The sequence below is a fragment of the Pongo pygmaeus genome, chromosome 1 (assembly GCF_028885625.2).
Source record: "Pongo pygmaeus isolate AG05252 chromosome 1, NHGRI_mPonPyg2-v2.0_pri, whole genome shotgun sequence".
Taxonomy (NCBI): Eukaryota; Metazoa; Chordata; class Mammalia; order Primates; family Hominidae; genus Pongo; species Pongo pygmaeus.
Window position 1 is genome coordinate 194,550,998 of NC_072373.2, and position 25,344 is coordinate 194,576,341.

The 25,344-nt window shown below is 54.1% G+C and overlaps 1 protein-coding gene across 12 annotated transcripts; it reads right to left on the reverse strand.

Moving 5' to 3' along the window:
* Positions 1-308: 308 nt before the first annotated feature.
* Positions 309-25,344, reverse strand: MAP7D1 (MAP7 domain containing 1). 12 transcript variants are annotated; one of them, XM_054495900.2, is made up of 18 exons: positions 24,988-25,344; positions 9,833-10,177; positions 9,567-9,635; positions 8,518-8,681; positions 7,663-7,777; positions 6,136-6,246; positions 4,815-4,937; positions 4,555-4,718; positions 4,294-4,439; positions 2,944-3,272; positions 2,549-2,726; positions 2,322-2,460; positions 2,116-2,220; positions 1,840-1,893; positions 1,598-1,640; positions 1,401-1,491; positions 1,090-1,283; positions 309-909 (listed from the first exon to the last, which is right to left on the reverse strand). In XM_054495900.2, exons 1-18 carry the CDS (start codon positions 25,031-25,033, stop codon positions 899-901), a joined length of 2,427 nt encoding a protein of 808 aa, XP_054351875.1. In that variant the 5' UTR covers positions 25,034-25,344; the 3' UTR covers positions 309-898. The 12 variants fall into 12 exon arrangements, with proteins under 12 accessions (XP_054351875.1, XP_063521932.1, XP_063521910.1 ...); XM_063665862.1 differs by having other exon boundaries at positions 2,549-2,699; positions 24,988-25,297; XM_063665840.1 differs by having other exon boundaries at positions 1,598-1,643; positions 24,988-25,289.

Genomic DNA, 25,344 nt, shown 5'->3' on the forward strand with positions numbered 1-25,344 from the left:
ATGGGAATAGATATTGAGTGGGCAGCCCACAGTGTCCATGACACTCACCCACTAGACTCTAAACTGCACAAGGACAGAGATTACATCTTTTCTGACTATTGCATCCCCAGTGCATAGCCTACTGCCTGACACAGAGTAGATGCAACAGTATTTGTTGAATAAATAAATGAATGAATTCATGACTAAACTGGAAGACCATAGGGCAGGGGTTCAGGACTAGTACCACCAGCCTGAGGCTTCTTCAGTTCTTAGAAGTCAGGAGGCCACCTGCTCCCACCTCCACCGCCAGCTCCAAGAACAGGCAGGACTGGCAGAATTATTCTTTATTTCTGGAGACATTTAATCAGATGCAGTAACACTGATTCCAGGCGAGGGCAGGGGGCATGGGTACCCCTGAAGCAACCAGTATCCTGTGGCCCAAGGTGTCCCCCATCCCCAGACCTGGGATCCCCCTCAGTTACAGTTAAATAGAGAGAGGAAGATCTCCCCAGGGGGCTTTGGGGGGAGGGTCTGCCTCCTGCACCCACCCTCTCCACGCAGAGGAGTCTGAGCACAAGCTATTTACAGTATTCACATCCACTGTACCCCACCAAACCAAGGCAAATACTACAGGTGGCCCCTCCCCAAGGGAAGAGGCCAGAGAGGCTGTGAGTGTATGTGTGTGTATGGGGGAGAGGGGATGTCTGCGCGTGCGAGCACACAAATGCACTGAGGGGCAGATCTGGCTCCAGCCAAAGAGACATCAGTCTATAAGGTGCAGATTAAAAACAACCGAGAGGACCCACCCCTAGGGGCCCAGGCCACTTCCATCTTTGTTCTGTCTTTTTCTCCTCCAGACATCCTGGTAGGTGATGCAGAGGAGCCCTCACAGCTGTGCCCGGATCCAAGGCAAACCCTCTTAAAGGACTTCTGGGGAAAAAGAGGAGGGGAAACAGTCAGGGCAAACAGCACCCAAGCCCAGATAGCTGGGGGTCTTCAGGGTGGAGCAGGAGAGGGTTACTGGCAGAGCCAGAAGAGAAGGCAGGGCTGAGGAGTACAGGGAAGGCTGCTGGGAGGAATGGAGCTGGGTCCAGGAATCAGGAGACCTACCTGTGACCTGTGGGGACTGCACCACAGCTTTCTTGAGGAAGGCTTCTGCCTCTGCAAAGGGCAGGAGTGCCTCTGGTGTTCGGCTCAGACTCTTGTCCCCAGAGGGTCCCTTGGTGGAGAAGCCATTCTCCTGGTGTGCTGGGAGAGGCTGCAGGCCATTCACCAGGGACCCTGGCAACTCCTTGCTTGGGAGACTGTGGATGCAGAGGCTAAGGCTCAGCACCTCACCTCCCAGGAAAGCCCAGGCCACCCCGCAGCTCCAGCTGCAGTCTGCCTCCCTGCTCAGGAACCCTGGGATTGGAAGCTGGTACCTCCACTGAGGCTCCTGTGGGGTGGGCTCCTCTTTCTGCACAGCCTCCTTCTGCAGCCCTGGGGACCGAGCCTCCACAGCTTTCACAGGCTCTGTCACAGGGAAAGAGGGGCCATCAGCCAGGGGCTGGCAAGAGAGGTGAGGATGGAGGAGGAGGGTGGCAAAGGGAAGGGAGGCGAGGCGAATGGGGGGCTTTACCTGGGCTGGAACCGTTGGCATTGGCCTCCTTGCTGTCCTGCTTCTGCTTTGAAGAGGAAGAGCAGTCAGGCTCAAGGGACAGCCGGCCCCAGTCACTTCGGACTGAGTTCGGCCCTCCCCTTGCCCGGGCCGCAGCGGCCTCCCCGACAGCCTAGCTCTCCGTGGCCATGGATGCCTTTCCATGGCCTCCTTTTCACACCCTGCCCCCGACGCCCAGCACCGCCCTTCGGGGGAACTCTGACCTTGGTTTCAGAAACTTCTGACTTCCGAGTCCTCTTCATGATCTCCTCCAGACGCTGTTTGGAGGCCGCATATCAGTTAGGCTCGAGCCCCGCCCCTAATCCTAAGCCTTCCACCAGCCAGCCCCGGCCTCGGAGTCTTAGGGCTTCCCAGTTCACAGCAGCCCTCTCCAGGACAGGAACTGGAATCTGCCCCAGCGCTTTCCCGTCCCACCCGCTCTAAGCCCAGGCCCCGCCCACCTGGCCCGCCCTGTCCAGGCCCCGTCCACGTCCGCACACCTTTCTGCGCTCTTGCCGCTCCTGCTCCTGCTGCTGGAAGTGCTTTTCCCGCTCCAGACGCTGCCGCTCCGCCTCTTCCCGTGACCGAGCTTCGGCCTCCTCTTTCTGCCAAAGACCCCCATGAGCGTGGGGCACCTGACTCCAGCCTTCCCTCCCGGCCTGCGGCGCCCGCGTCCAGCCGCTTCCCGCCCGCCCGCCGGGGGCACCTGCTTCTGCAGCCGCTCCTGCTCCTCCTGCTCGGCCTGCGCCTTCTCTCGTGCCTCCTGCTCCTCCCGCCTCCGGGCCTCCGCCTCCCGCTCCGCCCGGGCCTCGGCCTCCCGTGCCAGCTGCTCCTCTCGCATTCGCCTGGGGGACGGAGCAAACGGCTCAGGCTCGGCCTCTGCTTCTTCTCCAGCGCCCACGAGGGCCCCCTCAGTCCCCAAGGCGCACTCACTTGTCCCTTTCTGCCTGCAGCCTCCGCTCCTGTTCCTCGCGCTCCCGCTGCTCCCGGGCCTGGCGCCGCTTCTCAGCCAAGAGCCGAGTGGCTTCTTCTCGGTCTGTGGTGCCGGCCATTGGTTTGCTAGGGGTCACCGGGGGAGCAGGGGCTGGGGGTGAGGTCAAGAGAGCAGCATCTGGAGGGGGATCCGGGATCAGGCGTCAGCACACCCACGCAGGCACCGCCGTCAGCTCCCAGCGGCCTGTGTTCTGGGCCTGGGACTGCTGAGGGCAGAAGTCTCCTCTTTCCATGTCCCACTCCCAGTCCTCAGGCATCTCTGGCGGCCCACACCCCCACGCAGGAGAAGCTGGCTTCTCTCGCTCGGCCCACCCCTCCCCTCTCTTCATGCCTACCTGTAGGGGTCTCCGCGGGGGGCTGCTCCTTCTGGGGCGGGGCTGGGGTGGGCGAGGGCGCCGGCGAAGGTGCCGGTGAGGCTGGGGCTGCTGACTCCTTCTCGTCACTGGCCCTGCGCTTGCTCTGGCTCTTGTCCTCAGGCCCTGCGGCGCTGGGGCTCTCCTTTGCCTCCTCCTTCCTCCGAACCCGCCCCTTGGGGGATGCAGTGGTGCCTCGCGGGGACGGTGGCTTTGGAGGCAGAGTGTGGCCTGGCCCTGGGCTGAGGCAGGGGGAGGCAGGCCTGTGCCAGTATGTGGAGGGAGAGGATGGCCGGGCCTTGGATTTGGGGCTAAGAGAAAAGGGAAAAGGGAAAGGTTAGGAGACACACACCCACACGCTGAGAACTTGTTCCTTCCTCTGGGAGGTGCCCCCTCCCCCAGGCTACATCAGCGCCCCCCCCTTGCACTCACAGAAACACACCATTCCCTTTTAGAGCATACACCCCAGTTTGTAATGACATGTTTCTGTGGGATTCTTTGATTATTGTATGTCCCCCGCCAATAGCCTGTAAGCTTAATAAGAGAAAAAACCACGCCTGGGTTAGCTCAGCAACGTGTCCTCAGCACCCTGAGTGCTGCCTGGCAGGTCCATTCATTCGGCAGGTTTTGTTGTTGTTGTTGTTGTTTTTAAGACAGAATCTGGCTGACCCCCAAGCTGGAGTACAGTGGCATGATCATACGTAGCTCACTACAGCCTCAACCTCCTGGGCTCAAACAGTCCTCCCCTTGGCCTCCCAAAGTGCTGGGATTACAGGTGTGAGGCACTACCCTGGCCCTTCAGTAGGTATTCACTGAGTGGTTACCAGGTGCCAGGCACTATTTTAGATGTTGGGGTACTTCAGTAACCAAAACACTTAAAAAAAAAAAAAAAGAAAGAAAGAAAAGAAAAACGGAGGCTGGGCAGGGTGGCTCACACTCACACATGTAATCCCAGCACTTTGGGAGGCCAAGGAGGGTGGATCACCTGAGCTCAGGAGTTCGAGATCAGCCTGGACAACATAGCAAAACCCCTCTCTACCAAAAATACAAAAAATTAGCCGAGTGTGGTGGCGAGCCTGTAGTCCCAGCCACTTGGAAGGCTGAGATGGGAGGATAGCTTGAGCCCGGGAGGTCAAGGCTGCAGTGAGCCGAGATTGTGCCACTGCACTCCAGCCTGGGTGACAGAGGGAGATCCTGTCTCAAACAAACAAAACAGAGAGAAATCTGCCCTCAAGGAAGTTGCATTCTAGAGGTGGGTGCCCAACAAATATTTGTGGGTGATGAATAAATGACCCGGTAAGGGGCAGGGTCCCTCGCACCACCCACGCCCACCTGAGCTCAGAGGCTGTGCTGGCGGAGAGGCGGGCGCGTGGGGAGGCAGGCAGCGACTGGCGCTTCTTGAGGCTGCGCTCCCGGGCTAGGGCACTCTTCTCCTTCTCGTTTTCCCGCTCCTTGTCCTTCTTCTCCTTTTTCTGCACCTGGCAGGGAAGGAGGAACGGAAGAGGAGAGTAGAGGTCAGCAGCGCCCGCGTTCCTCAGTTCCAGGCTGCCTGTCCCCACCTGCACGGCCACTCGAGCCAGTAGAGCCACTCACCGGCGAGGCCTCCGGCCGGCGGCGCACCTGAGCGGGGCTGCCCCCGGCGCTGGGCTTGCGGCGCTCCCCGCGCTCACCGGCGGGGGCGCAGCGGTGCACGCTTCGGGGGGCGCTGCACGGCGTCAGGGGGCTGGCGGAGGCCGAGCGCGGGCACACCGGCACGGCTGCAGAGGGATGAGTGCGGTCGGGTTGCGGCCCGCGCGCCAGGCTGGCCCCTGCCCGGCCCCACGTGGGGCCTCTCCCAGGGTCGCAGCCCCTACCCTGGTCCCGGCCATTGCGGGGCAGTGTGACCGCGCTGCGACTCCGAGCAAGGAAGGAGAGGGTGGGCGTCATCAGACGATCCACGATGCTGCTCTCCCATGCACTCAGCTGCAGGCTGCGATCTGGGGGTAGAAGGCCAGGCGAAGCCGGTCACCGTGGGGGCCGTAGGAGGCAGGAAGAGGCAAGGGGGCAGACCAGGCATCATCCCCATGCCAAGGCCAAGGCTTCTCACCCGGGAGGCCTCTCCCCACAATCACACCGGGGCCACACTTGTCCTCCCTACGATCTGGACTTCCACTGCAGACCCAGGCAACCAGACACTTCCCAGGGCAACATCCTGCATCGGATGAGGGTCCCCGCCTACAACGCTCCCCAGGTGAAGGGGCCCTGAACCGCGCATATAGGAAGGAGCCATCCAGGATTGGAAGAAGACCCAATTGCCCTCTGCTATGTCCCAGTGTAAGGTCTTGCCCCTTCTGCTGTCAGAGGGCTGACCCAGCCGAGGCTGTCCCATGGATTCGGGACAGTGAGGGTCCTTGTGCTCATCTGACCCAGGTTTTAGCAGTCCTGTGCCAGGGAGAGGCTGCTAGGGTGCCTGCCTGCCCTAGGCCACCCTGCTCTGTCCCCTCAGCTGCTGGGCTATTTTTAAGCCTCAGTCAGGTGGGGTTGGTACAGCAGCTGATTTGGTTGCTAGGCAACAAAGCAACCAAACAAATGCAAGAGAAACTTATAAATAACTCCCACCATGGCTCCTTCGCATATGAGCACCAGGGCATGGTGGGAATGCAGGGGCTATGCCACCTTGGTTGGCTCAACTCTGGAACCAGCCAAGGCCACGGCTGGGGCTCTGAAGGCAGAGAGGGCAGGATTGCATGGGCCCTCTAGGGTGGAGCCAGAATGAGGGACCCCTCCACCCCACAGCCCCACAGCACCCAGGCCAGTCTGACATATGGGGACAATGCCACCTGGCTAAGCTTGGCCCAGGCCAGCTGGCTGTGGTTGCAGAAAAGGCTGCCTGCCTGTCCCCACCCCCAGCCACCACCTCCAACTTGCTCTTGAGGCCCCTGCCAGGCTTCCTGCCCTCTGCGGCATTGTGCTTTGTCTCTGTTCTCCTCTCCTACAGGGCAACCTCTGTCCTCAGGGTCCAGACCCATATGCCGGCTCCCCCGAGGGGTGCAGAGCCCTGGGTAAGGTAGAGTGGGGATGGGGACCTGGAGTATGTGAGGGCTCCAGGGACCTGGTGTTCTTGCTGAGCTCTGGAGGAGGCTTGGTGGGAGCTACAAGGGGCTCTGGAGGGGGAAGGGCTGGGCCTTCTCTTACTTCTACTGGGGGAGTTCCAGAGCGTGGCAGAGGACTTTGAGAGCCGCTTGTTGATTATAGAGTCCACGTGTTTGGGCAGGTTAACTGCCGACACGGAGCACCTGCTCCCACCTGGAGGGGGAAAAGACACGGCATTAGGGCCGGGCCCGGCAGGAGCCAGTGGGGGGCACCGAGGCCTTCCATGCAGGATGCTCCAAGGGCAGGGTGGGAGAGGGAGGAGTGGGCAGGCTAGGATGAGGAGCAGGAGGCAGCCCTGGCCCTGGGAGAGGGAGGGTGGGGGGTAGGTGACCAGAGACAACCTGGGTTGGGGGAGCCGACGGAGAAGGAACAAAGGGAGGAGATGAGTAAAACTAGAGAAACTACAGCTTTCCTGGCCAGACCAAGGAAGCCATTCCTTAACGGCTGAGTACTGCAACCCCTCCCCATAACCACCCAGCACTAGCACTTGCTGACACTGCCCAGCCAAGGCGTTATGGATACAACACCCCTGTACTGGGATAAATGCAAAAACGCTCCTAGACAGGACCTACACAGTCACAGTCTCTTGCACAAATCCACGTATTCATCCAGAATCACAAAAAGACATGCAGACACAGGCATATAAAGTGGCAGATACTTCGGCATGCACACATGTGTGCAGACATGCACAGGGACAGAGACACAAACACTAACAGTGTGTCAGACCCAGATGCACACAAGCCACAAACACATCGAAGCAACCTCATCATGACATTTGTAGCAGCTCACATTTGTTGATGCTTACCATGTGCCAGGTACTGTGTGGGGCACCACACACATGTGACCTCATTTGATCCTTCAAACATCTATCTACCACCTCAGGGGCAAGTAGTATCACTATCCCCAGTTTATAGATGAAGAAAGTGAGACTTCGAGAAGTTAAAGGTTACGCTGCAAGTGCCAGAGCTGGAACCCAAGTCTGTCTGACTTAGGAGCCCTCACTGAGGTACACAAGGCCACAAACACGCCAAGGCAAACACATATTAAGACACACAATGCACGGATCCAGGAGCACATAAACGGAGGATACACAGCTAGAAATAATGAAACTTGCCATTGCATAAAGACATCCAAGCACAGTGGTACACACATGCCAGCAAAGAATCAGACCAAAATCCATGGTGGCCCTACGCGGAGAAAACTCAGAGACAAAAATCTACCTTCTGAGACAAGGAGTGACAGTTTCTTTAAGATCCAGTGTCTGTAGGGCATTAAAGTCTTTTATGTATCAACAACTAATAATAATTGACAGGCGCAAAGAGGGCTAATCCTAAAATGACAGAGGTTTGAAGAGCAAACCAAATGGAGAGAATCCATCTCTGATTTGAGAGTGGAAGTCCTTGGGAAGCGACAGTTTGGCTTACAGACCGTTCTAGAAGACACAAGTCACATAAAGCAAGGCACACCTGCTGCAGGGAGCCACCAACTTTTTGTAGGGAAGTTGTTCCCTTCCCTTACTTGCCATCCCAGCCTTGCCCACCCACTCCCCAGCCTCTCCAGCCTACTCACTGGTCTTATGTCCTGGAGAGCTGTGGTGCAGGGCCCCTGCCCAGGACCAGCGCTGCTGCCGGATTTCGGCCCACGTCTTCTTCACTGACCGTTGGATGGCTGCTTCATAGCGCTCCTAGGGGAAGGTGGGGAGGAGAGAGAGATGTGGACTCAGAACATTCATCGAATTTGGGATAGAGGCCCTTCTTCCTCTTGTGACAATGCCTCCCCCACTCCCTTCCCTTGGAGTCTTTTCCTGACTCATTGCAGGTAACCAAGGTTACCAAATCCTTGCTATGATTAAGGACCAAGATCCCTTTCGACTTGTTCTTGGGGAGCTTTTCACTGTTCTTGAGTCATTTCCTGAGTGTATGAGTTGATTCTCTGAGGACTGGGTGGACTCCCCCTACCTGGGGCTCCCAGGCAAGGCCACATCTCAAGCACTGAGGGTCCTGACCTTGGGGCTATGTGTTCCCTCTAGCCTGAGGCCCTCCCAGGTAGGGCCAGGTGGCCATTTCCTTCATTTCCTCACCAGCACTCAAGCTAGGGCTTTACCCATGTCACAGAGCTAGGCATGCTCACACAGATGCATACCTGCATACATACACACAGACACATGGGGTACATGTACGAACACAGGTACTGACAGTAAACAGTTACAGGGGCCTACAGTGGCACATTCAGAAGCAAATGTGCCTGCAGTTGCGCAGGTGCCCAGATATTCTAACACAGGGACACAACTGTAGATGTGAACACAAATAGGACCACATAGACACAGATAAGGCAGAGCCGTGAACATGGCTGTGCGTACACACTGCACCAGTATGCAGACGGTGAGCACACGTGTACATGGATTCACGGAGACCCATCCCACACCTTGTTTTTCTCGAGCTTCTGCCGCTGCCGTTCCTCCAGGGCTGCACGGCGTTGCTCGGCTTTAAGACGTTGCTCTTCCAGCCGGCGCCGGCGCTCCTGGAGCTGCTTCTCCCGCAGCGCCTTGGCCTTCTCCTCCTTTTCCAGCCACACTGCCTTCTTGGCCGCTGTGGACAAAGGTGCCCAGTGGCATGTGAAGGGTTCTGCAGCAGGCCTGGGCCAAGGACATTTCCTCCAAGTGGCCAGCCCTGCTACCCATGCCCTGGGTGGGTCTTTCTCCCACCTGCTTAGGTTGAGCTTTCAGTCTGAGACAAGCCCCTCAAATTGAGAGGCTTACTGAAGACAGGACTCAGGAGAGGCCTATTTCTCCTCCACTGGCCTTATGGGCTCTCGGGGCTGAAGGAGAAATGAATGCTTTAGTGCAAGATCCCCATCTGACCTGGGGGGCCTACCAGACAGATGTCCACATACTGTGATTAAGAGCATGGGATTTGGGGTGGCAGGAGGCTTCTGGGTCTGAATGTCAGCTGCTCTACTAGCTGTGTGGCTTAAGCAAATGATTTCATCTCTCTGAGCCTCTGTTTCCTCCTCAAAATGGGTTGAGGATTAAATTAGATGTGTATCCTGCTCTTAGCACAGTGCACATAATTAAGTGTTGCAGAAGTGTTGGTGTTGTTTTGTTTTTTTTTTTTTTTTTTTGAGACGGAGTTTCACTCTTGTTGCCCAGGCTGGAGTGCAATGGCACAATCTCAGCTCACCACAACCTCCGCCTCCCAGGTTCAAGCGATTCTCCTATCTCAGTCTCCCGAGTAGCTGGGATTACAGGGATGTGCCACCATGCCTGGCTCATTTTTTGTATTTTTAGTAGAGACGGGGTTTCTTCACATTGGTCAGGCTGGTCTCAAACTCCCGACCTCAGGTGATTCACTCGCCTTGGCCTCCCAAAGTGCTGGGATTACAGGCGTGAGCCACTGCGCCCCAGCCTGTTGGTGTTATTAATAGGATGCTGATGATGACGATGAAGAAGATGATGAGGCTTCCTGCTCACTCACCCAGGTACTTGGCCCGCTCTTCTCGCCGCTCCTTTGCCAGCTTGTGTCTCTCTCCTGCCTTCTTCACCTCTGAGCAGAGGGAACAAGAACAGACAGGTCAAAAGGCTGTCCCCAAAGAGGAGTCAGCCTCAGATCCCTCCCTCTGGGCCTCACCCCATCCTTTCTTCATCTCCTCTAGGGCAAACAGGACTCTTTCAGTTGGCACGATCCAGGGCCAGGACCCTGAGCCAAGAGGTTTAGGCCCAGGCCGGGGTCATTACACACACCTTGCTTGATGGGAGGGCTGTTGGAGGCTGGCACTGCTGTTGGAGATGGCTGGCTGCTCCTTCGAGGAGGTCTGGCATCCCGTGGGCCCGTGGCTGGTGGGGTGGGTCCTCTGCTCTTTGCTTCAGAGGAAGGGGACTCTTCCTGCGGGGGGGCTGGCCTAGGCCCGACCTGCCCTGAGGGGCTCTCTGGTTCCAGTGGGAGCTGCTTAGAGCTAGTGGCATTCTTCATGGCAGGAGGGGTGTCCGGGGGAGTGTCGGGGACCAGGGCTGACATCGGTGGTGGTGGGGGGGAAGGGTCACCTTCTGGAGAAGGTCTTGGCTCTGGGGGCGTCCTGATGACCACAGCTGAAAGACCAACACAAGAGAGGAGAGAGGTCAGATTGCTCATCTGTGCCATCAGCTCCATATGTGGCCCTCTCCCTTGTTCAACCGACTTCTTCATTCACGTGTGTTTGAGTTATTTCTATGTGCCAGGCTCTGTTCCAGATACTCATGATATAATGGTGAGAAAATAGCCATGATCCCTGCCTCTGTGGTGCTTACCCTCTAGCACGGCAGACAGACAAATAGCTAGGCAACTACAGTAGAGAATAAATACTATGTCTGGGGCAGCAAAGCAGAGATGGTTAACCTATATGGGGAGGGCTTGCTGAAGAAGTAACAACCAAGCTGAGATCGGAAGGATAAGCTGGAGTCAGCAAAGCAAGGAGGAGAGGTGTTGGCAGAGAAGAGTACATGTGAAGGGGCAGAATGGAGCAGGGTGTGTTGGAAAAGCTGAGAACAAGCTTGTAGCACTTATTGGTGCACCAAATGCACTGATTTGTTTCCATGTCTGCCTCCCTCTCCTTTCTGCTTTACCTCTGGGTGACTGTGCCCAACCCAAAGTCTGTTCACAGAGGGTGCCAGTGCTGGGCACATGGGACTGACCAAGAAGAAGGACCTAAGTATGGGCTCTAGTGGAATGCTTTGCTGTGAAGATTCCATTGGCAACAAGCTACGTCCACTTTATAATCTTTTTTCCCCAAGCCACACCCAAATTTCTGCTTTTAAGACATGACTATTGTAGGAATCCTGTAAAAGACATCGAAGTGAAGTAAGGGAGCCACACGATTTGACATATACACATGTGGGGCAATTGAGAGACAGGCCTCAGAGTCAGTCAGATGAAGAAGATGGGAAGAGAGGGCTTGCTTCCCCAGCAGACAACCATGGACAAGCCAGTCAACCTCTCTCAGCCTCAGGTTTTTTTGTTTTGTTTTGTTTTGTTTCCCCCCAAGTCTGCTTGCTGCTAGCGAATTTTTTAAGGGTCTAGTTAGTTCCTTTAAGTCCCTTTTATTAAATTTTTATTTTTTAAGAGATAGGGTCTTGCTATGTGGCCCAGTCTAGATTCGAACTCCTGAGTTCAAGAGATCCTTCTGCCTCAGTCTCCCAAATAGCTGGGATTACAGGCACCTATCACCATGCCTGGCTCAGCCTCAGTTTTGATATCTGTAAAACAGGGATAACAAGCGCAAGCTAGTAGGGAGTGTCAGCAAAGTGCCTGGCACTATCCACATGCCAGCCAGCAAACAGCACTTCCTGTTGGTCTTATGAAGCCTCCTGGTCTCCCAAACAGAAGCTGCTGTATGTTGAGCCCTGGTGCCATCTGCTGCTACCATCCAGGCACTGAGGAGATCAATGGGAACACAGCTACCAACTTGCTTAGGGAGCAAGGCCGGCATCTGTGGGAAGCTTCATCTAAGGAAACGTTTTTCATTCTTTTTTTTTTTTTTTTTTTTTTTTGAGATGGAGTCTCGCTCTGTCACCCCGGCTGGAGTGCAGTGGCGTAATCTGGGCTTACTGCAAGCTCCGCCTCCCGGGTTCACCCCATTCTCCTGCCTCAGCCTCCCGAGTAGCTGGGACTACAGGCGCCTGCCACCACGCCTGGCTAATTTTTTGTGTTTTTAGTACAGACGGGGTTTCACGGTGTTAGCCAGGATGGTCTCGATCTCCTGACCTCGTGATCCGCCCGCCTCAGCCTCCCAAAGTGCTGGGATTACAGGCGTGAGCCACTGCCCACCTCACCCAACCCTTTTTTTTTTTTTTTCAAGACAGAGCCTCGCTCTGTTGCCCAGGCTGGAGTGCATTGGCACGATCTTGGCTCACTGCAACCTCTGCCTTCCAAGTTCAAGTGATTATCCTGCCTCAGCCTCCCAAGTAGCTGGGATTGCAGGCGCCTGCCACCACGCCCAGCTAATTTTTGTATTTTTAGTAGAGACGGGGTTTCACCATGTTGGCCAGGCTGGTCTCGAACTCCCGACTTCAGGTGGTCTGCCCACCTCGACCTCCCGAAGTGCTGGGATTACAGGTGTGAGCCACCATGCCCAGCCTCAGAATTTTTATACACATTAGTTCTTTTTTTTTTTTTTTTTTGAGACAAAGTCTCACTCTGTTGCCCAGGCTGGAGTGCAATGGTGTGATCTCGGCCTACTGCAAATTCTGCCTCCCAGGCTCAAGTGATTCTTGTGCCTCAGCCTCCCGAGTAGCTGGGATTACAGGCATGAACCACCATACCCGGCTAATTTTTGTATTTTTAATAGAGATGGGGTTGTGCCATGTTGGCCAGGCTGTTCTTGAACTCCTGGCCTCAAGTGATCTGCCCACTCAGCCTCCCAAAGTGCTGGGATTACAGGTGTGAGCCACTGCACCTGGCCTTATATGTTATTAGTTTTAATCCTCACTGACAATAGTTATGAAGGAGTCCTCAATATAGATGAAGACAGTAAAGTAAAAAAAGATGAAGCAAAAAAAGAGGTAATTTGAGTTCACTCAGCTGGTCAGTCAAGGAGCCTGGACTTGGACCCAGTAGCTATCATCAGAGCCTGTCCTTACCCATTATACCCTCCTGCCTTGTTGAGGGCAATATAAGGGAATAGGTGTTATGCAATAAATTATCTGAGGCGTACACTATTTCCCCCCTCATTCCTTCCCATCCAGCTTTCTAGGCTCCAGGCTAGAGCCCCAGCTGAGGCCCTGGCTCCCCCACTACCCCTCCAACTCCACCAACTCCTAGGCTACATGACAAGCCACCCATCTCTTCCCATACCAGCAGGAGCTAATCTATCTCCCAGCCAGCTGCAAATTCCTTTACCAATTCCAGTAGTCAACAAAACCAGTTACTCACTCTAGTGAGTGCTTACTACTCACTAACAGTGATGCATCCTGTGTCCTCATAACTCTGAGAGGCAGAGATTCTTATCCCCATTATACAAGTGAGGCAACCAAGGCCCAACCTGCTAAGTGATCCACACAGAGTCATACAACTAGTATGTGGCAGAGTTGGGTTGTTTTTTTTTTTTTTCTGAGATGGAGTCTCACTCTGTCGCCAGGCTGGAGTGCAGTGGTGCGATCTCGGCTCACTGCAACCTCCGCCTCCCAGGTTCAAGCGATTCTCCTGCCTCAGCCTCCAGAGTAGCTGGGACAACAGGCACGCACCACCACACCCAGCTAATTTTTGTATTTTTAGTAGAGACAGGGTTTCACCATGTTCGCCAGGCTGGTCTCCATCTCTTGACCTCATGATCCGCCCACCTCAGCCTCCCAAAGTGCTGGGATTACAGGTGTGAGCCACCACGCCCAGCCCAGATTTGGGATTTGAACTCAGGACTGTCTGAAGCCAAAGCCTGGGTGTGTAAGTATTAAGCTTGAAGGTTGAGGGTGAGGTCTGTTTATTGCCATTCTCCAAGCACCTGTGCGTGCTGCAGGTGTTGCAAGGAAAACTGGTAGGCGGGTGTTTGTCTACACCTAGGCAAATCACACCCACCCAGCAAGACAGTCAGTGAGTCCCCAGCGAGGTCCTAACTCGCTATGTGAAAGCAGGCTGGGAGGAGGTAGAGGAGTGAGGCTTGGAAGAACCTGCACCCAGGCATCAGATGCAGTGGAGCAAAAAGGTCATACATAGGCTTCAGAGTCGGACAGGCCTGACTGAGGACCTCGGCTTCAGGTGAACCTTGGGCAAGCCCTGAGCCTGTGTAACCACAGTTCTCTCATGGAGTTGTTGGTACACATGGGGAGTTGATACAGATGGGTATATCATCGGTGGCACCTGGCAGGGGCTTGGTAAGCAGCACCTGCCCCAAAGAATATATCCACGTCTCCCCATCTCTGCCAGGAGGAAATGCTTCAGCCAGGCCTTACCCCCACTGCTCTGCAACATTGCACTTCTCAAGGACACCCGTGACCTCCATGCTGCTAAATCCAGCAGGCAGTTTTCCAGCCCTCATCTTCCTTGGCCACTATGCAGCTGCATCTGCCACAGTTGATTTCTGACTGCTCCTTGAAACACTGTCTTCATCTGGCTTTGAAGACAGCACATTCTCCTAGTTTTCCTTCTACCTTGCTGACTGTCATTTCTCAGTCATCTCTGCTGATGCTGCCTGAACTTCCCAACCTCTCAGCGCTGGAGTGCCCTAGGGCTGAGTGGAGGACCTCATTTATTTTCTGTCCACACACACTCCCTTGGTGACCTCATCCAGACTTACAGTTTTAAATACCATCACTGCTGACGACAACCAAATTTGTGTCTCCAGCCCAGGCCTCTCCCTTGAGGTCTAGTTTCACTCATGCAACTCCCAGCTGCTTGACACCCCTGTATGTCTCAAAGATGCCCCCAATTTAACACATCCCAAACTGAGCTCCTGATCTTCCCCCAAAAGCCTGCTTCTCCGCATTTTCCCCATCTCAGTTAATGGCAACTACATCACACCCCATGTCTAATCTCTCAGCAAATCCTTCTGCCTTTATCTTCAAAACAGATCTCAAATCTAATCATTTCTCACTATCTCCACTTCTATCACTTGAGTCAGAGCTACTACCAGCTCTGATAAAAGATTCCCTGCTCCAGTCTTTGTTCCCCCTGGGTCTTTTATCAACATAGTAGCCAGAGTGATTCTGTTTAAAAATAAGTCAGATTGGCCAGGCATGGTGGCTCACGCCTGTAATCCCAGCACTTTGGGAGGCCGAGGCAGGTGGATCATGAGGTCAGGAGATCGAGACCATCCTGGCCAACACGGTGAAACCCCATCTGTACTAAAAACACAAAAAATTAGCCAGGCGTGGTGGCAGGCGCCTGTAGTCCCAGGTACACCGGAGGCTGGGGCAGGAGAATTGCTTGAACCCAGGAGGTGAAGCTTGCAGTAAGCCAAGATAGCACCACTGCGCTCCAGCCTGGGCGACAGAGCGAGACTCTGTCTCAAGAAAAAAAAAAAAAAAAAAAGTCAGATCACGTCACTCCTCTGACAAAATCCTGCAAAGACTCCTCATCTGAGGGGAAGAAAAAGCTCCTCATCTGAGGGGAAGAAAAAGCTGAAGTCATCATGGTACCCTATCAAGGACTCCCCAGGATCCTGACCTCTTCGACCTTGTCTCGTCTTCCCTGCCTGCTCAGTTTTTCAGCCACCGTCCCTTAAGGGTGTTAGGGAGGTTTCTGCCTCAGGGCTTTGCACTGAGGAAACAATATTTCTCAGTGGCTGTTTCTCTGCCTTGAATTCTCTGCCCCCAGATTCTGCATGCCTCATTCCCTCCCCTACTTCAGGTCTTTATTTTGATGTCACTTTTAAATGAAGCCTTCCCTTAGCCCCTATGTAAAACTACAAACTGGGCTGGGAGTGGTGGCTCACGCCTGTAATCCCAGCACCTTGGGAGGCCAAGGCAGGTGGATCATCTGAGGTCAGGAGTTCGAGACCAGCGTGGCCAACATGGCGAAATCCTGTCTACTAAAAAATACAAAAATTAGCTGGGTGTGGTAGCATGTGCCTGTAATCCCAGCTACTCAGGAGGCTGAGGCTGGTGAATCACTTGAACCCGGGAGGCGGAGGTTGCAGTGAGCCGAGATCATCCCACTGCACTCCAGCCTGGGCGACAGAGTGAGACTCTGTCTCCAAAAAAAAGAAAAAAAAAAGCTACAAACTGCAGGCCTGGTGCGGTGGCTTATGCCTGTAATCTCAACACTATGGGAGACCCAGACAGGAGGATCCCTTAAGGCCAGGAGTTTGAGATCAGCCTGGACAACATAGTGAGATTCCATCTCTAAAAAAATTTTTTTAATTACCCAGGCGTCATGACATGCTGAAACAGAGATTGAGGTTACAGTGAACTATGATCATGCTGCTGTACTCCAGCCTGGGTGACAAAGCAAAACCCTGCCTCTAAAAAAAAAAAAAAATTTTAAGTAAAATTAAATAAAGGCCAGGCAAGGTGGCTCACACCTGTAATCCCAACAATTTGGGAGACCGAGGTGGGAGGATCACTTGAGGCCAGAACCTTGAGAACAGCCTGGGCAACACAGCGAGACCCTATCTCAACTAAAAAATAAAAAACAGCTGGGCATGGTGGTGCACACTTGTAGTCTCAGCTACTTGGGAGGCTAAGGCAGGAGGATACCTTGAGCCCAGGAGTTTGAGGCTACAGTGAGCGATGATTATATCACTGTACTCCAGCTTGGGCAACAGAGTAAGATGCTGTCTCAGAAAAAGAAAAAAAATTAAATAAAACTACAAACTGCAGTTGAAGTCTCCCTCCCAGTTCCAACTGCAGATTTTTCTTTCCAAGTCTTCTTTTTCTCTATAGGCATTAACACCATTTTAACAGTCTCCCACTGCTAGAACATAATCTCTGTGAGGGCACAATTTTTTGCCTATTTTGTTAGCTGGTCTATCTCTAGGGCCAACACAGCCTGGCACATAGGTGCTCCATAACTATTTGTTGAATGAAGAAATGAATGAACTCCACCCAGGCAGATATCATCACCACCATCATCGCTCTCAGCTGGATTACTACAAAGTCCTCTCACTGTTCGCCTGTACCCATTCCCACTCTCTGCTCCACTGAGCAGCCAGAGCAAATGCAAATCTGATCATGGTGCTCTTTGCCACTTGAAACTTGTCAGTGGCTTCCCCTTCTTGAACTCACCCTACTAGTCCAGTATAATCTGAAGTCCCTGACTCCCTCCCCTTACTTCTTGGATCTCCTCTCCTACCCTGCTCCCGCCTTGCTGTCTGAACTCCAGCCACGCTGACCTTCCTTTAATGCTGATGACCATCCACACTCCCTCCTGCCACAGGGCCTTTGCATATACTCTCCCTCTTTTCTTAGCTAACTCCTATTTGCCCTTCATATGTTAGCTCAGTCATCACTTCCTCGTCGAAGCCTTCCTTGGCTTCTCTGATTAGGATAAATTCCCTTGTTGTATGTAGTCATGGCTTCATGTGCCTTTGGAACACTGTCACTGTTATGATTTTAAACTTCCTTGCATGGTTCTTTCCTTATTGTCAGCCTCCTCCTAGAAGGTGAGGGAGCCCCGCAAGAGCTGGCCATGTCTACTTTGCTCACTGCTGCATCACCAGCAGCTACCACAGTGCCAAGTATATGGAGAGTCATAAAATAGTTGAATAAACAGTATAGCACAAATAAAGTGCTATACTATGAGGCTGCCCTAGCCTAAAGCAAGTGCATATAGAAGAAGATTTTTACTCTAATAAAGAGTAGATCCAGGCTGGGTGCAGTGGCTCACGCCTGTAATCCCAGCACTTTGGGAGGCCAAGGCGAGCAGATCGTTTGAGCCCAAGAGTTCGGGAGAAGCCTGGGCAAATGGCAAAACCCCATGTCTACTAAAACTACAAAAATTAGCTGGGTGTGGTTGTGCACACCTGTAGTCCCAGCTACTTGGGAGGCTGAGAGAAGGATCCCTTGAACCCAGAGGTGGAGGCCGCAATGATCTGAGATTGCACCACTGCACTCCAGCCTGGGCAATAGAATCAGACCCTGTCTCCAAAAAAAAAAAAAGTATATATCTATGTGGCAACTTATTGCAAAAAGATAAACATTTGAAGAGAAGCAAAACAACTCCATACTCCATCTCAATAGTGTTCTGGCAGCTTCCTGGACTAAGCCACACAGGTAGAAGTTAATAAAAATAATAATGAGTGTTTACTCCAGCAGCTCAACAAGAAAAACTTCTCAAGAGGCAAACAAGAAGTTTGGAACTCCTCTTGTGACCTGGCACACTATTGACCCTGAATACAAATATTTTCTTCACAATTATGCCAACCCTGATGAAATGTCATTGGGACAGTGTTATGTGGAGCAAATCACATTAAGCCAAAACTCCTTGGTTAGTTATCTATACAGTATGGTTAATCTATTTATGATCATTCTCATTTTTAACCATCAAATATGATCCTTTGGCTACTTAATTTTATCTTATTTTTGGTCTATGCCAGATTGTGAGGTTTTGCCACTGTCGGTTTTATTTTGCTACACTAATATCTACCAGAAGTATTTGTTAAGAATGAGATAAGAGACAAATAATTTGTATTTATTTCTTGGCGCAAAGAGCATTAGCAGGGCAAAGGTGCATTGTGGGGTCAAAAAGTCCTGTCTTCCTAAGAGCTCCAAGAGGGGCTGTGCCTGGGGTCTGCAGAAAGATCAGGGCCAAGTCCCTCAGAGAGACTGTCACATATCTCAGAATACTAACACCCCATCTCCACCCTCTGAGAGTTGGCAGTCCTTTCCTTTTGTCTCTCCCTCCTCCCACCCCAACAACTCTTGCTGGGCCAAATATTCCTCTCACAACACTGATAACTCAGTCTAGCTTTTCTGTTTGCCTGCCATCCCCTGCCCTTGTCAGTGTGAAAGCTTATCAAGAGAAGAAACTCAGTCTTAGTCCTTTTTGCAGCCCCAGAGTCTTATACAGGACCTGCCTGGCACAGAGTGGGAGTTCTGTGTCTGTTTAATGAATGTCCGATGGGTGGGTGGGTGGCTGGGTATGTAGATGTGTGGGTGGGGGGACTGTAGAAAGCTACCTAGCTAGTGTGTATTTAGACCCTCAAGCTGCTCCAAAGCTTAGTCTCTCTAAACACTAAATGTCATGTTCATCTCAGAACCTGCATGTCCCCAGCCAGTTTCCAGGCCCAAACTAATTTACTGAAGCTCTAACATAAACCAAGCACTTTCCCTTATCCCATTTGATTCTGATGACAATCCTAAAAGGAAAGTTCTATGATGGCCCCCATTTCATAGGTGAGAGAACTTCCTCAGACAGATTAAGTGGATTGTTCATGCCAGTGTCAGAGGTAGGATTTGAATCCAGAGTTGTCTGATGACAAAACCCTTAAAACCCTTATGTCATGCTATTTCTGGTAGGCGGTCACATCACCCCGCCCTGAAGCTCCTGCGTGTTCTCTGAAGAAGGAAGTGATTCCGTGGTTCCCCCAGGGAGACTTCTCCCACAAAAGTGAAGGGTGCAGGTGGGGCAAGCAGGCACTGAGCTCAGAGCACAGGAATGTAGGGAAGGCAGGCTCCTGCCCAGGCTGGCTCCCAAGAGGCGGAAAGTGAGGTAGGGGAGAACAGCCCACCTCCAGGGGCAGCGCGAGGGAATGCCTGGGTGAGGGCTGGTTGTGGCATGGGGAATGCACAGACAGCACCTCAGGCAGGAAGCATGGGAGAGGCAGAGGCATGAGGACGAGAGAAGACAGAACAGAAATCAGCACCTATAGCAAGAGCCCTCCTGGCCCTCACTGCAGATTCCTAGGTGACAACACTAGAGCAGGCGAAGACAGAGAGGCAGGCAGAGGGCAGAGACACACGGGAGACAGACATGTGCACACAACAGACACAGACACCAGACAATGTAAACAGGGCCTGCACAATGGTGAGAGACAAGACATATTCTTCTCTCTCTCTCTCTCTCTCACACACACACACACACACACTCACACACACATACACACACACACACACACACATGCAGAGGAAACAGACTTACTGGGATTCAAAACTCTACACATATCTGAGACACACAGATGTACCCACAGAGTACGGGGCCAGGTACCTCCTCTAAGAAACAGACAAAGCCTCAGAGACACACACAGCACACAGAGACACAATGTCCCCGGAATATTTATACAGCGTCATCCAGGTCACTTCTGCTCCTTCTGAGCAAATTATTTCCCTAGGCCCAGAGAAAGTCCAATTACCAAGAGCAAAAGCTAATGCTTTTGTCAGGCACAGCTAAACACGTTAAACTCATTAGTTCATTGAATCTTTGCCACAATCCTATGAGGTAGATATTATTACCCCATTTTACAAACGAGGAAACAGGTTCAGAGGTTAAGACACTTACTTAAGCTCCACAGCTAGCGAGTAACAAAGCTGGGGTTTGGACTCGATCAGCATGACCGTCTTTACCCTGCCTACATCTCAGTGGGGACAGCCTCCTGGGTTCCCTCTCCTGGAGAGATCTGGGCTGGGAGAATAGGAGGTTGGTAGAAAGGGCAAACTCTGGGGAATGCCTAATTGTGGGGCTGGGAGAGGAGGGACCCTTAGGGGGCAGCATTATCCCTGGCCTGGACAGAGCTAAGCCGGCTCTGAGAGGGAGTGCCCTAGGAGGGGGCAGCCTGCTCCAGCAGTTGGGCAGTGGGGCACTGGGACCAGGCCACTGGCTTCTGTGGGTGATAAAGCTGGGAACCCAACTGAGACTACAGATCTGAAGGAGCTCTCTGGCCCGGCTGGCGGCCATTGTTCCCAGCCTCCAATCAGGAGCACCCACTTCCTGTTATTTTAGGCGGCAGGAAATGACCCCATCCCGCAGCCTGGGCCCCACCACATCCCTCCCTCAGCCCGAGCAGGGCTGCCCAGGCCGTTGCCCAGATGCTGAAGGCAGAGGCCCAACCTCAGGCCAAGGCCTGGAGATGCCCCCCAGCTGGAATATTACCACCACCTGGGTCCGGGGCCTTCCTCCTGGTTCAACTGCTTAGGCTCCAACCTGACAGGCTTCCCAGAGGACCCAGGGCTCTGCTGGGGCTACCTCTGCCTGCCAGGGAAAAGATTATGGGGTCCCCAAGACCAAGATGCCCACACAGGCCAGTCATGGGAGGGAAGCGGGCCAGACCTTGTCATTGGATAGCTTAGCCATGATAACTCAGCTTAGAGGTTTGGGGCACAGACTTCAGAGTCAGACAGATTTGAGTTCAAATCCTGCCTCTGCCAGTTGCTAGCTGTGTGACTTTAGGCAAGTGATTTCATCTCTCTGAGCCTCATCTGTAAAATGGGGATAATGCTAGTCCCTACTCATGGGACTGTGGTGAGGAACAAATGAGACAATGCCTGTGACATGCTGAGCATTGTGCCTGGCACAGAGAAGGCCCTTAATGAATAGGAGATAATAAGAGATAATTGAAGGGAAATAACTTGGTTTACCGGGGAGTCTCTACCTGGCTCACATCATCTCTTACAACTGCTGAGGAGCGCTAGTAAGGGCAGCAATACCATGTTCCCTACGCCCTTCCAGGCTCTCTGCTCCCCTCAGGGCAGAGCTGCAGCTGAGAAGTAGTGGAGGAAACACTGAAGGCTGTGCCCCTGGGTGCCAGGCAGAGCTACCACCAGCCAACAAAGCTGCATTATCTGGGCCTGGCTAGTTGGCTCCCTCACTAGCCTCAAGGCCCAGCAGGGACCTAAGGACATGGGCCCCAGCTGCCTGTGGCCTAACTTCCAGCCTGGGTCAGACCTGAGACCTGACCTGATGGCCCTCAAGTATGGCCATTCTAGTCTGGGCCCAGCTTTCAGTCCCTTCCCTCAGCCCTTCCCCACTATCCTGTTGGGAAAGGGGACCTGAGCTGGCCTAGTGGCCCTTCCACCTCATTTGCATATGCATGACTGCACATTAGGGGCTCATTAGAGGCCTCATTATTGGGCCCACCAACCCAGGAAGGGACTAGGAAGCTGTCATTGGGAGGTGCCAGCCAGCTGGCTGCTGGATGTATGGCCACAGCCCACTGTGCCAGTCTCACCAACGTCTACTCATCTTTTCAGATCCACCTCACATGCTGCCTCCTCCGTGAAGCCTTCCACAAGCACAGCCCACTGCACATTATCACCATTATACCTTGTTTCCCTGCAGTGAACACATCTGCCTTCCTGGCCGGGGTTAAGAGCTCCCCAAGGGTCAAAACTCCGTCTGATTCATTTCTCTGCCGTCCACATAGACTACGCCGAGCTGGCATACGGTGGGGCATCAGCATGGGTGTGCTGGATAGCCGGTTGCACCCGTTTCTTGGGTCTTCTCTCCTGTTCCCACTGTTCCACTTCAGGTATGGGGCCCCTCTGTTCCCTGGATATACCCTAGCTCATGTCTGCCTAGAACTCCCCTCTCCCCTGCCTTCTTGTCCTATACTTACCTCCTACAATTCTAATCAATCACATCTCAGGCTTCTGACGGAATTAAAAATAACTACAAAAAACAAATAGCTAGGCTGGGGGTGGTGGCTCACGCCTGTAATCCCAGCACTTTGGGAGGCCAAGGTGGGAAGATCACGAGGTCAGGAGTTCGAGACCAGCCTGGCCAACATGGCGAAACCCTGTCTCTACTAAAAATAAAAAAATTAGCTGGGCACGGTGGCAGTCGCCTGTAATCCCAGCTACTCGGGAGGCTGAGGCAAGAGAATCACTTGAACCTGGGAGGCGGAGGTTGCAGTGTGCCGAGATCGTGGCCTTGCACTCCAGCCTGGGTGACAAGAGCAAGACTCTGTCTCAAAATAAATAAATAACAAATGGCTAGCACTTATTGAGCACTAGCTATGTGCCAGGGCCTAGTCTAAGTGTTTTCTGTTTTCATCTAATTTAAGGATGCCGATATCTCTATGAGATAATTTCTAGCATTATTCTCATTTTACAGATGGGCAAACTTAAGACTTAGGTTAAGCAACTTACTGAGGTCACACAGAGGTAAGTTACGAAGTGGAGACTTAAACTGTTTAATTCCAGAATCTACACTCTTAAACAAATTGACTTCCAATTCCTGCTCCCACCCTCCTCTATATTTCATATCTCCCTCCTGGCAACATTGCAGAAGCATAACCACAATAATGGTAATAACACTTTATTGCAGGTGTCTGGTGTCTGCGTGCCAGATTCCTTGAGTTAAATCATCTCTAACCCTCACATTAACCCCACAAGGTTGACAACACTGCCCCTATTTTCCAGGGGCAGAAACTGTGGCTCCAGGAGGTAAGTCGCTTGCTCCAGTCCAGTAGCCAGTACATGGATAACTGGGATTTCCATCCAGGTTTTCTGAACTGAAAGTGGTCCCCACGCTTGTCCTCTACTCCACGCCACCCCCTGTTACTGCTCAGTGTCCAAGTGCAAAAAGGAACTCAGAGGGAGCAGGGATCATGTCACATGCTCTCGGAGTGTCAGGCCCATGCCTCAGACTATCACAGGGCACATGCTGTGAGCACATTTACTCCCAGAAAGCCCCACAGAGCACTCCTGTCACCTTTGACTATTCTGTGTGGGGAACTGCCACCATCCTGATCCAGGTTCTCATGGGACTCCATCTAGATCCCTGTGTATAGAAGAGTCCTCCCAATGCAAGAAGCCTATATGCAGTCCGCCCACCGGCCCCTGACCCAGCCCTCCCCGCCCACCCAATGTCCCCCCTGCCCCCAGGAGAGCCAAGCATCTCACCCATGCTCTCATATTCAGTCTAGGCATCCTACCCAAATACCCTAATTATAAACTAGCCACCAGCTCAGGCTCTGTATCCCAGTCACCACCCCCATTCAGGCCCCCAACTATACACCAGTGCCAGAGGCCCTCAGGTGCAGAGGGCCAGTAAGCTGAGGTTGGACTCAGGCTGGGCCTCCCTGGGTGTCCCCTCTCAGGCTCAGCCAAACCACGGCAGACCCAGCCACCCTTGTTTCCAGCCCAGCCTACAAGCCTCCTGAAACCCACCAGTCTGATGGTAGCCTCCCCTCCCTGTTCTCCCAGGTCCCACACCCAGACAGTCCCCTAGAAGCATCCTCGCTGGCATGGGGAGGAGCCCACCCACAGCCCATCGGCCCCACCTTATCCTGGGCTCTCCGCACCCACACGAACTGTTTCATCCTGTGCCCACACCCTAAGGGGCAGGGAGGTGACAGGATTAGGCTCAGGACTCCATGGGGGTGTGGGGATGGGGCCACCTCCCCCCTGAGTCAATGGGAACAGAATTTGGGTCCTCAGTAATCATGTTCTTCCCTCCCCTTCCAGGAAGAAAGAGAAATCGCCTCCCTCCAAAACCAAGCCCAACCAGAAACCTGTCCCCACCCCCTCATCAGCTGCTCCCAGATCCGAATGGGATTTGCAGAAGTCCTGAGCACTGGTGGTTGGTGGGGTGAGGGAGGGGAGGGGAGCTTTGGTGGTCTAAGGTGTGGGCAGAAAGAGAGAAAAAAAGAGAGTAAGGGGGGAGGTATCAAAGCCTCAGGCTGGGGAATGATGTGGCAGGTCCAGGGAGTGCCGGCTTGGAGCCTTTACCTCATTCTCTAGTGGGAGATTCGGGCCCAGAGAGGCTGGGAAGGACGGCAGGCAAGAGAAGCAGATTTACTTCTGTCCCCCTCCTCCCCGAATCAGGCTGGGTGGGCTCCAGAGTAGGCCTGGCTGCAGGGGAGGCGGCCCACTCCCCAGCTCCCGCCCTCGCCCCAAACAATGCCGCCTCCCCCTCCCCCTCGCCTTTATCCGGCGGGTTACTTGGCAGCAGCGGCTAGAGACCTCCCTCTCCCCTCCCCTCCCTCCTTTCCCCTCCCCGCCGGCCCGCAGCAGCAACAGGCCCTTTGCGCGGCAGCTGGACGGATGGGGTGGGGGCGAGGTCTGGGCCAGGGCCTTTGGCTACGGGCACTAAGGCCGAGGCGTCGGTATGCAGGGCCCAGGCCTGAGAATCTGGACCCCCGACACACTCAGGCTGGGGTCACATGTGCCACGGGGGATGGGGAAGGGGACGGAAGCCCTAGCTCAGTAGAAGAGGATCTTCAGGGCCCGGGGTGGATCGGGAAGGGACGTGGGGGCGGGGAAGCTGAGACGGCACTAAGCTGGGGCAGAAGGGTCACCCCAACAACTCCCGCGCGGGGTCCCTGCGGCTCCCGACGCCCGATGCGTCCGGCACCCGGGGTGGGGGAGGGGGCAGCTGTCAGAGGATGCATCGCGAGCCGGGAGCCGCCGCCGCCGCAGCCTTTATTTTTAAACTTCCAAGTGGTCAGAGGGCGCGGCGGCGGAGGGGTCCCCGCCCAGCCGGCCGGCCTCATCCTCGGCCGCCCCGCAGCCCCTCCATCTACCCCCATCTCGCCTCCGCGTGGCTCCCGGCATACCTGGGGGTGCGCCCGCCCCCAGCTCCGCACGCGGGCCGCTCTCCATGGCTGCGGCGTCACTGGGGGTCTCGGGGTCTCAGCGGCGGCGGCGGCGGCGGCCAGTGGCCAGGACAGGGGTCCCGCGGCGCATCACGCCCGGCCCGGCCCGGCCCGGCAAGTAGCGACTCGGAGGCGGGGGCGCTCCGGGGAAGGTCGAGGCAGGTGGCCCGCGAGGCTCGGAGGTGCAGGTCGCCCGGGGTCTCTCGGCTGCGGCCGCGATCCCGTTCCCTGCCCGGCGCCGGCCCAGTCCCGGCCTCGGCCCAACCCTATTGTACCGCCCGGGCTGGGCCTGGCCTCTCGCTGGCGCGTACCAAGTTC

What these genes read in the sequence shown, in the direction of transcription:
- MAP7D1 (XM_054495870.2), bottom strand. Translation starts at nt 25,033, where the DNA reads ATGGAGAGCGGCCCGCGTGCGGAGCTGGGGGCGGGCGCACCCCCAG. An exon ending in GGGGGCGGGCGCACCCCCAG is followed by an intron (nt 10,178 to 24,987) that starts GTATGCCGGGAG and finishes TTGGTCTTTCAG; the next exon opens with CTGTGGTCATCAGGACGCCC. An exon ending in AGCGGCAAGAGCGCAGAAAG is followed by an intron (nt 1,894 to 2,115) that starts GTGTGCGGACGT and finishes GCCTCCAAACAG; the next exon opens with CGTCTGGAGGAGATCATGAA.